Below are 11,167 nucleotides of genomic sequence, written 5' to 3'. Positions count from 1 at the left end.
TCTCCTGAAGGAAGCTCCAAGAAAACAGCTAAATCAGTCATTAATTGTGTGCTGCTGGTGCAGTAGTTGATTCTTCCCTTTAGAACCACATAATGAAGTTTTAGGATTGCTGGAATGTGCTTCTTTAATTCAGCTTATGGCATTAAAGGTCAGTGTTGAGTTTAATTTTTTATTTGCATTACAAGGAGGTTATTAATATACATGTATCTTTGTATAGAATGGAAGGGAGAGAGAAAAAAAGAAAAAGAAAGAAAGAGAGAAAGAAAGAAAAAGAAAGAATAGAGAGAGAATTGCTTGATTTATTGAATTTTTGAACTAATAAATGATCTGGAGAATTCTAGACAATGGCTTCTAGAGGCCACATGGTTCAGAATTATGTAAGTTACAAGAAATAATAAATACAATAAATAACTACAAATAAATTAAAGCACCTTAGAGCTTTAACTAAGGCACCTGAGTTAGCACTCCAGAGCCACAGCTGATGCCACAATTCTATAATTATCACCCCTGGAGCCAGAAACAACCAACACACTGAAGAGACAAAGAAAACTTTATCTAATGTAATATAGTATAGTTTAATAAAGCAATTGTTCAACATTCTGAATCAAGAGAGTCAGACCCCAATCATTCCCAGAGTTGGGGGCACCCCACATTCTTCTATACAGGAATATCAGTGATGAACAGTATCACTTTATGACTTTATCAGGAATATCAGTTTTGTCATGGCAACTCCAGTTTTGATGCCTTTGCATCTACAGTCCACTCTGGTTTCTGCTTTCCTGCTGACAGAAATATTTTCCCCAGTGTTCTCCTGATGGCCTTTTTCATCTCAGTGTTTCTGAGTGTGTAGATCATTTGGTTTAGCATTGGAGTGACCACAGTGAAAACAACAGAGACCACCTTGTCCCCAGGGGATTTCTTGTAAGGCTGGGCGTAGGTGAGGATGCAGGGGACGAATGTTAAACTCACAACAGTAATCTGTGTTCCACAGGTAGACAGAGCTTTGCCCTTCCCTTCTGTGATGCTCATCCTTATCTTCAGCAAGATGAAAATGTAAGAAAGAATCAAGATGACAAAAAGGCTGATGAGGATCACTCCACTGTTAAACACCATCTGCAGCTCAGCCCTGCGAGGGTCAGTGCAGGCCAGTTTGATGACCTGAGGGACGTCACAGTAGAAATTGTCCAGTACATTTGGGCCACAGAATGGCAGCTGGAGGAGAAGGCCAGTTTGTGTAACAGAATGCAGGAATCCCCCCAGCCATGCAGCTGCCACCAGCCCCGTGCAGGTGCCCCAGCTCATGATGGCCAGGTAGCGCAGGGGCTCGCAGATGGCCACGTAGCGATCCACCGTCATGGCCAGCAGCAGAAACGCCAAGGCACCTGCAATGAAATGGAAGAAAAACATCTGGAGGAAACACTGGTTGAAGGAGATGACTTTGTGCTGGGTGAGGAGGCCTGACAGGAGTTTGGGAGTGTTGACTGAGGAATCGCTGACGTCAAGGAAAGCGAGGTTGGCCAGGAGAAAGTACATGGGGGTGTGGAGCTGGTGGTCCACAGCCACAGTGGCCATGATGGTGAGGTTCAGCAGCCAGGTTAGAACATAGATGAGAAGGAAGATCACAAAGAGACAATACTGCAGCTTGTGGCTCTGTGTCAGGCCCAGCAGGACAAATTCTGTCACAGTGGTGGTGTTATTCTTTGATTCCATTCTTTATCCCTGCACAAACAAGAGCAACAAAGATGACTGTAAATGTATGTAGGACTAAAGAATTATTAAAACACAAAATCATAAAATCATTTATGAATAATCCAGGAGGGATTTCTGGAAGTCATCAAGTCTCACAAACTCTGTGGACTGTTCAAGTATGTAACCAGTTTTATAGGGAAAAACCAAACCAAAACAAAAAAAACCAAACCAAATTCCCTTGCATTTAGTGAGAACTCAGGATGTTCCAGTTCGTGTCTGTTGCCTTTCATCTTATTGTTGTACACCTCCAGGAAGGCTCTATCTCCTCTGTATCCTCATCTCATCAGCTAGTTTTACACAGATATCAGGTTTCCCCTCAGCCTTCTCTTCTGTATGGGTGAGCAAACCCAGCTCTCTCAGCCTCTCCTTGAATGTCATGTGATCCAGCCCAGTGATTAATTTGGAGACCCTCCAAGGAAGCCAGTCCAGTGTATGTATGACTGTCCTTGTCCTGGAGTGCTGTGGTCTTGACCCAGTCCTGCACTGAGCAGGGCTGGGATCATTTCCCTGCACTCAGCAGGGCTGGGATCATTTCCCTGCACTCAGCAGGGCTGGGATCATTTCCCCACACTCGCTGGCCAGACCTCTGCTGGCAGAGCTGAAGACAGAGCAGACCCCTCTGACAGAGGAACACATTCCCTTCTCCTATTCAGCTGTTTGTCTGCCAGGGTCATTACCTGTGGAAGAGGTTTTGCAGTGAATTCTGTGAGCCAGAGAGAAGTTTGATCAGAGGATCCATGTTTACCCCTGAAAAAATTTCTTATTAAGGTCATTGGCAGAGAAACCAAGAAAGAAGGAAGGATAAATAAGAGAAACCTGAACTGCCTATTCCAATGAGCACTGTGTTTGTCTGAGTAGTGAGTAAAGTGTAAACTGATGAGTTTTGTAAGAATGTATAAAAAGCATGCATGTTATAATAAATTTGGGTTGAAGCCTTCTGAAAATGGAGTGTTGCTTTGTCCTGAGTCCATCTCAACTATGACAATTACCTACAAATCTGCTTCCTGGCCTCTGGCCCCTGCAGATTGCACAGGCTTGTCCTGTCCCAGATGTAAGATGACATATTTACCTATGTCAGACTTTACAACGTTCATGCCAACCTGTTTCTCCAAACTGTCCCTACAAATGCCAGCCCTGCCATCCAGTGTGCTGACTCCTTTCCCCATTTTGCTGTCCTCAACTCCTATCACCACATCAGTTTGTGTAAAGTCCCTCTCTATTTCTCTTGTAGCCACTTCCTGGTACTGGAAGGCTGCTGAATAATTCCATTTTAAATCCTTGTATACTTAATCTTATTTTTGCTTGAAAATTGCAGACTTTTTTCTACAGATCCAAAAAGGAAAGCTACTTTTGGTAGGAAATCACATTTTCTAACAGTCCACAGTTAATACTGTGGATTCTTTGTTCTCATTTCCCATTAAAAAATAGTATTTTCACAGAAGTTTGCAGAAGAGAAAAAGCAATTTGCTTTCAGCTCTAATCCAACCTTTCTCTTTTGCCTCAGTAATCTCCCTAACATAAAAGTAAGATTGAGCTCCTGCAAAAACCTGAAATACAGAAATGGTGAGAGAGGTATGACTCATGCCTGCCTTCCCTCAGACCTCTCCCAACACATGGAGTGTCTCTGAAGATGACTCTTTTAAGTAAGATTTTATATTAAAAGTGATAAACAAGCATTTTCAGGTCATTTTCTCTTTCACAGAATAATCATTGCCACTGGCAGCATGGGGAATTATTCATCCTTCCAGTATTTTTGGCAAAAAGAGCAAATACCTTCAGCAAACTCCTGTTTCTGTGATCCAAGTTCACACAAGCTACAAGATATCATTCTCTAGGTACAAGATAAAACAGCACAGCTCTGCTCAGAGGAGATGATTGCAAACCTACCTCCAACAGAAGACTCCAACAACCTTCCCTTACAGGATTCATGATACTTTTGTTAAGGGAAATGATGGGATTCAAAAAGGAAGCAAAATCCCAAATCACCTTGCACTTCTGGTCATTCAAAAAAGAATAACAATAATACAATTAGCAAAACTAGATTTTGTCACCATGGGGCTAATTAAAAAGTTTTTGTAGTGCTTCATGTCATGTGGATCAGGACACGTGCAGATGAAGGAACCTTGTGATAATTGGAGCAGAACTAAAATGGGAATTTTCATGGCAGTGTAGTCACTCCTCCCCTTTGCAAGATGAAAAAAGGCAGATTATAACTCACCCAACCACAGACTCTCAAATTGTAACTCTCACAACTTGCTGCCCTGGAGCTCAACTGTGCTTTGAAATAAAAAAGTACAGTCATTGCTACAGGACTGTTCTATCAGTAAAGCCTTCAGGGCAGTGATTAAAACACTTCTCTGCTCCTTTACAAAGTGAGTTTTTCTGGTTATACAATAAAAACTCGGTCTACACGTACACAAAGGGGCACAGATGCCCACCAGCAGGTAGGGAAACCAGAGAGAAACCCAGCCAGAGAAATGGACACTGATCCACCTCCTCCAAGGGCTGTGCCAGGAGATCCAGCAGCCCCTGGCTGGGTGTGGGACCTGCTCCAGTGGGTCAGTGGGAACAGCTCTGGGGGCAGCTCACAGCCTGAGGCAGAGTTGGTGCCCAGGAGATACAGGAGCATCATGGAATGGAGAGGGAAAAGCATCTCAGATGGTTCAAGGTTTACTAGGGATGTTTAGGGGAGGAACCACACTTGTCTGGCCATGCCCTGCTCCTGCTCAGTGCAGTCAGGATTTCCTGGCTGGGTGAGGGATCTCTGTTCTGTGCTGTGTGCCCACGTGTCCATGGTGCCAGGTGCCCCTGGCCTGCCTGGGCACACTGAGCTCACTCTGAGCCCCTGTCAGCCAGCATGCCCAGGTCCTTGCAGCTTTCCAGGCCCTCTTCCCCGAGCCTGGAGCACTGCATGGCCGTGTTGTGACACAGGTGCAGGGCCCTGCACTTGGCCCAGAGGAGCCTCCCCACCCTCCCACAACCACCATCCACGCTGCTGTCTGCCAGCTGACTCAGAGTGCACTCAACCCCCTGTCACTGTGATGTTTTGTGAAAAATTCATTCATCAGGATTTCTTCTCCTGGCAAGATGAGAAGCCTCAGCTTCTCCAGGTTTTGCTCCTCTGCAATGTGATTTGGAGAATTGTTTACCCAGCATTTGAATTGTATGTAATTAATGGCCAATCCCAGTCCAGCTGTGTCAGGACTCTGGTCAGTCACAAGTTTTTATTATTCATTCTTGTCCAGCCTTCTGATGTCTCCTTTCTCTTTCTTTAGTATAGTTTTAGTACATAATTTTCTTTTACTATAATATCAAAAAATAATAAATCAGCCTTCTGAGAACATGGAGTCAATTCTCATCTCTCACCTTGTCCTGGGGACCCTCACAACACCACAGCCCCCATCCAGATCAGTGATGAAAGACACTGAAAAGGACTGGTCCCAGTACTGAGCCCTGGGAACACCAGTTGTGAAGGGCCACCAGCTGGGTTTAACCCTTTCCCAGCACACTTGGCACCCAGCTGCCCAGACTGGTTTGTACCCAGTGGAGGGAATGTGCCCATCCAGGCCAGGAGAGCACTGTGGAAAATGGAGTCAAAGGCTTTCCTGAAGTCCATGGTTCAGGGGAAATCAAGGGGTACAAGGAAGGGAAATACCAACTTTAATTAGGGAATCAGTGTCTTACAATTAGTGAAAGAATGTGTAAAGCAGATTAACAATACAAGTGGTGCAGAACTACGACTGGTACAGAAAACTCTGAATTAAGCCTTGCTGTCTTTAATACAGTGTTGCAAGTTAGCAGCCAGCCCAGAGCTAACCCCAAAGCAAGGCAGCAGTGCAGATCACTCAGCTCTGCCAGGAGACCAAAGCTCCAGATCAGCCTGCTCACAGATGTCACACAGGTGTCTCCAGTATGTACTGAGCAGAGACAGGAGAGTGGGGCTTCTAGACTTCACCAAGACTGATCCTTCAGCTACTCTGACTACAGCATGGCATAAACCAGAAATGAGTGGACTGCTGCTGTTCTGGATGGCAAAGGGGAGGTTTTTATCTGCCTGAAGTGCCTTTTAATAGAATTTTCTAGCCCCAGCTTATATCACACTAGGAGTATTTCCCCAGAAGTACTGCTATAATAAACTTCACTGCTCTGTGGACTTCACACCCTGCAAACCACTTTGGGATATGGAAGTGGGTCAAGGGAAGCACATGGATACATTTTCTACCACTGTGAGATAATGGAATTGCAATCTGCTTCTCAAGGGAAGAGGTACTGCTTCCCTAGGAAGACCAGGCAGCTTGGATATCCTCAGTGCCCAGCCAGGGGGAACACCCTGAACACAAGCACCACCTCATGGGATCAAGAAAAGAAAACCACCCTGGTCTGAGGGAAGCACAAGGAAGGCAACAGCTGAAATGCTCCTTTGGACTAAAGCTGTGACTGAAGCTCACACAGTGAGGTACCACCCAGCTTTCCTGAGCTCAAGCTTAGATGGGCACTCAGCCAAGGCAAAGCAGTCCAGGGGCCCCAGTCTGATTGTCACCCTTTCCTCTACAGGCTGGCAAAGCAGCATTCTCCCTCACCCCTGCCACAGCACAAGGGGTATGGAACCCTGGAAGGGTATAACTGTGGATTAGACTCAGCTGGAGGCACTGAGACATCAACTTGGTACCAGCCACAAGAAGAGAGGGCAGAGTCTCCAAGGAATTTGCATTCAGCACCCTAAGATGCATCTTCTCCCACAACCACCAAGACCAAGAAAGAGACTTTAGCTCTTCTGCTTTGCCTGTCATCATGGGGAAAAACGGGAAGGGCGACTTCCAGTACCACAGAGAATTACAACAGCATTAGGACCTGTTTCCTGCTGCCACATCTCTCAGGGGAGAAGACATGACACCCCCAGCTGCTTTGCCAGCAGGTCACACACACCCCATGCAAAGGGAAGATGGGCAATTCCAGCCACAGTCGTGTGAGGGGCTCCTGCCCTTCCCCAAATGCAGGTGATGTTAAGATTTGGGTGGCAGTAAGAGGGATGATTCCTAAACTGGGGATGCACACAGTGAGATAATGGGGAAAGGATTGCCCATCCCTTCTGTACATGGACAGGGAAGCATCAAGGGGCAGGGCTCCCCTCTGTGACGGGAAGGCATGTGAGCTCACACAAACAGGGCCCAGCCCAGCCCAGCCCAGCCTTAAGCCACAATGTCCTTGAGAGCTGCGGGCAGCTCAGGGAAGATGAAGCGGTAGCCGCTCTGCAGGGTGCGTTGGGGCAGCACCCTCTGTCCCTCCAGCAGCATGGCCGCCCGCTCAGCCCCAAAGACAGCCCGCACGGCCCAGGCGGGCACCGGCAGCAGCGCCGGCCGGCCCAGCGCCGCCGCCAGCTCCTGCGCAAAGGTGCCATTGGAGGTGCCAGCGGAGGAGGGGGACACGCCGTTGAGGATGCCGTGCACAGACTCCTTCTCCAGGGCGTGACACACAATCCCAGCCAGGTCCTGGATGTGGATCCACGGGAAGGGCTGCAGTCCAGAGCCCATGGGGCCTCCAAGTCCCAGACGGAAAGGCAAGAGCATCTGAGAGATCGCACCGCCATCTCGACCCAGCACTACGCCTGTGGGGACAACAGAGTGACACCAGGCGCCCCTGCCCAGAGGGCAAAACCCCTTCACACCCACACCTACAAGCAGGAGAATCCCTAGAGGGCTGGCCTGGAACAGCCCCCCAACAAGGAGAGAGAGAGGAACTGCTGCCCTTTACCCAGCTCTTCCCACTCTTGCCCCAGCAGTAAAGCAATCACCATTAACAGGCACGATGCCCCACCGCACCTGATCTCACCACAACACCACGAGTTTGGCTCCCAGGGATGAGAGCTGCAGCCTCCCACGAGCTCACCAGGCGTGAGAAGAAGTCAAAATCCCCTCCTGGACTGTCTTCAGTGTACTCAGCCGTGGGGCTGGGGCGGTAAAAACCTGCAGGGTGACAGCAGAAAGGGGGTCAGGGCTGAATGATCACACCAAGCCCCCCCTTCCCCCATCAGACCATCTTCTCTGCCTCCAGGAGCCCAGAACTCCTGTGAGGAAGGGCTGAGAGAACTGGGATTGTTCAGCCTGGAAGAGACCTAACTGCAACCTTCCAGTACCTGAAGGGAGCCTCCGAGAAAACTGGAGACACTACAAGGGCCTGGAGTGCCAGGACAAGGGGGAATTGCTTCAAACTGAAAGTCAGTTTAGACTGGCTATTTAGGAAGGAAATCTACCCTGTGTGGGTGCCCAGGGTGCCCAGAGCAGCTGTGGCTGCCCCTGGACCCCTGGCAGTGTCCAAGGCCAGGCTGACAGGGCCTGGAGCACCCTGTGATAGCGGAAGGTGACCCTGCCATGGCAGGAGGTGGCACTGGACGGGCTTTAAGGTCCCTTCCAACCCAGACCATTCTGAGCTTGATCACTCCAGCAGGGACATCCTCACAGGAACAGCACAGGGTCTCTGATGGCAATGCTGACAAGGTTTTGAACTACCAATGTGCTCTACAGGTTCAGCAGGATGCACTAACACTCAGGCAGCCCCAAAACCCAAACAGGGCTGCAAGCAACACACTGAGCTGGCTGGAAGGTTCCTGGATAAACCACTGCTTTAAAGATAAAGCTCAGCTTTAAAGACTGCAGCAAGCAGGAAGCTGGAGATTATGCAGAAGGCTTCAGCTGAGGCCTTACTGACACAAACTGATTCTACAGGATGCCTAAAGGCTTTCACAGGAAAACACAGAAGAACTTCTGCCCTAGACAAAGCACAGGGACCCAAATTCCTCTCCAGCAGCACTAAAAGCTTATCAAGGTTTGCCTAAACACAGTGACAGTGATGACAATAAAGCTGACATTTCAAGGCAAGACAGGTGCTCCTGAGGAACTGTCTGCAGGGAAGGCCTCTCCAGGTCAGCATGAGTGCTGTCTTGGCCAGGCCCAACCAATACCTACGCCAGTGACGAGGACCCAGGCACGGGGAGGCTGCTCAGCAGCAGCAATGGCTTTGGCCAAGGTCTTCGTGGTCTCCACCCGGCTGCTGATGACCTCCTTGCAGAAGGCATCACTCCACCTGGGAAAGGGAGAGCCAGGGATCAGACAGCTCACAGGACACCCCAGGGAACCCTGCCACCAAGGGGGGCCAGCCAACACCAGCTCACAAGCACAGGGTGATCCCTCAGGTTTCAGCTTTTCTATTTTCAGGGTCTGTGCTGCTTTAGTGGGTGGGTCTGGGTTCTCATGAGGGGATGGTGAGCTCTGTGCACAGAGCAGGGAGACAAAACAATTCCTTCTCTAGCTGGGGACCAAGGACAACTGATCCAAATCTCAGCCCAAGAGCACAAACAATGTGGGCTGAAGAGAGAAACAAGCAGGGTGGGACTGCAGGGGCTGGAGCTGTAATCAGACAATTAACTCCAATATGCAAATGGACCAAAAGTTATAAAATGTGAGACCCTGTGACCAGTGGGGCATTTTGGTTCATCGTGGGTGCAGCCCTGGCTGGGCTCTTGTGCTGCCCAAGGTGGATCCATTGAGCCCTCCTAATAAACTTTATCCTTTAGCTCTGTCAAGTGTCTGTGCTAGAGCAGCCTTCACAAGGCATCAAGGAGAAGTCACAGAACTGCCCTCACCCCTGAGCAAAGGGAGGACAGGTTATCTTCCAGCACAAAGGCAGGGGAACTTTGGGAGATGGTGGCTCTTCCCTTACAAGACTGTGGGGTTTGGAGTGCCTTCAGACAAAGTCAGCAAAGGATCTAGACACCAAAGCTGGTGTTCCTCCCAGAAGTCAAATTCTGGATGTAGGCATGCCACCCAATGTCCTTTGGAAATGTGGAACTAATGTTTCTGGCCTCCAGTGTAGATGCAGGAGGGAACCTTTCTTCCAAAGATCTCTCAGAACCTACCAGGCACACAGAAATGTTCTGGGTACTTGAGGGTGCAAATCTCAGCAGCTGGTTAACTCAAAAGCTTCCTGGTCATGTTGTTTCCTCCCTTTCCACATTCCCTGACAACACAGGCCTGTCTTGCCTTCACCTTGTCCCAAGAGCACTATGGAACATCAAGTTACCTGCGGAAAGGGTTGAGGACATTTTCTCCAGCCAAGTTGACCACAGCTTCACACAGGGGCAGCCCAGAGCGGGACAGCTCCTCCTAGGCAGGAGTGACAGAGACATCACACATCAGGCCTCCCCTCTGCTCAAGCCTTCCCTGCAAATAAGCAGAGCAGGCTCCCAAGAACTTCAACCAGGTTCTTCCTGACATTTGCAGAGACAAGCACAAATGGAGAAGGTTTTACTTCTTAGAGCTACAGCAGTACCCATTCCAATGACTGTGACCCATGGAGCACCCAGCAAAAGGACATCCAGAAGAGCCAGACCTCCCCTGGCAGTGTCCCTCCATGCCATGGAAAGCCAGGGCATGCAGCCCTGTCACATTACCCCAGCTGTGACCGTTCTCATCTCATACCCAGCTGATCCGATCCTTGCCCCCTCTTCGCGACACATGGGTCACTTGGTGCCCTCGGCTCCGCAGCAGCTGGGTCAGGGCTCTGCCCACGAAGCCTGTCCCACCACCTGGGGGGACAAACAGGCAGACTGTCACGGCTGTGCCCCTGGGCCATCACCGCCCGGCAGCAGAGGCAGCCCGTGCCTGGGGTGCATCACCGCAGGCCCAGCAGCACCGCCCGCGCTCACGGACAGCCCCCAAACCCGGGGGGGAAGCGGCAGCCTGGCGGCAACCCAGCGGGCAACACCCGCAATCCAGGCCCGCCTGGCCCTTCTCCGGAACTCCGTTCCGCTCAACACTCCCGCTCCCTCACGGGACCTGCACCCCCAGACCGCCACTCCCTCACGGCCCCGCTCCCTCGGGCTCCCGCTCCCTCAGGTTCCCGCTCCCTCGGGCTCCCGCTCACTCGGGTTCCCGCTCCCTCACGGCCCCGCTCCCTCGGGCTCCCACTCTCTCACGCTCCGCTCCCTCACGGTCCCGCTCTCCGGGCCCTGCACTCACCCACCACCACCCGCATCGCCGCGCCGCGCATGCGCCGAGCAGCGCCCACCGCGCGTGCGCCCCCCGCCGCGCACGGCGCCCCCCAGCGGCGCGGAGGCCCTGAAAGAGCCACGGGCGGCGAACCGGGCCGGAACCGGGCTGGGGACGGGGGGAGCGGCCCGGGGCTGAGGGGACACTCGGGGAGCGGCCTGGGGATGAGGGGACACTCGGGGTCCGCCTGGGGCCGAGGGGACACTCGGGGAGCGGCCCGGGGCTGAGGGGACACTCGGGGTCCGCCTGGGGATGAGGGGACACGCGGGGAGCGGCCCGGGGCTGAGGGGACACGCGGGGAGCGGCCTGGGGATGAGGGGACACGCGGGGAGCGGCCTGGGGATGAGGGGACACGCGGGGAGCGGCCCGGGGCT

At 51.1% G+C, this 11,167-nt stretch overlaps 2 protein-coding genes across 2 annotated transcripts; both read right to left on the bottom strand.

Moving 5' to 3' along the window:
• Positions 1 to 720: 720 nt before the first annotated feature.
• On the bottom strand, positions 721 to 1,710 carry LOC311163253 (olfactory receptor 4D9-like; the record flags this gene model as incomplete). The annotated part of the gene is made up of 1 exon (XM_084222023.1): positions 721 to 1,710. One exon carries the CDS (start codon positions 1,708 to 1,710, stop codon positions 721 to 723), a length of 990 nt encoding a protein of 329 aa, XP_084078149.1.
• A 3,676-nt stretch (positions 1,711 to 5,386) lies between these two features.
• Positions 5,387 to 10,794, bottom strand: SDR39U1 (short chain dehydrogenase/reductase family 39U member 1; the record flags this gene model as incomplete). Its single annotated transcript, XM_084222099.1, has 6 exons — positions 5,387 to 7,354; positions 7,569 to 7,712; positions 8,708 to 8,829; positions 9,826 to 9,908; positions 10,224 to 10,330; positions 10,764 to 10,794. 6 exons carry the CDS (start codon positions 10,792 to 10,794, stop codon positions 6,939 to 6,941), a joined length of 903 nt encoding a protein of 300 aa, XP_084078225.1. The 3' UTR covers positions 5,387 to 6,938.
• Positions 10,795 to 11,167: the final 373 nt, after the last annotated feature.

This window comes from Fringilla coelebs (assembly GCF_963513975.1).
Source record: "Fringilla coelebs genome assembly, chromosome: 27".
Classification (NCBI taxonomy): Eukaryota; Metazoa; Chordata; class Aves; order Passeriformes; family Fringillidae; genus Fringilla; species Fringilla coelebs.
Note: the sequence above shows the minus strand (reverse complement) of the source record. Positions and strands in the feature narration are given on the sequence as shown.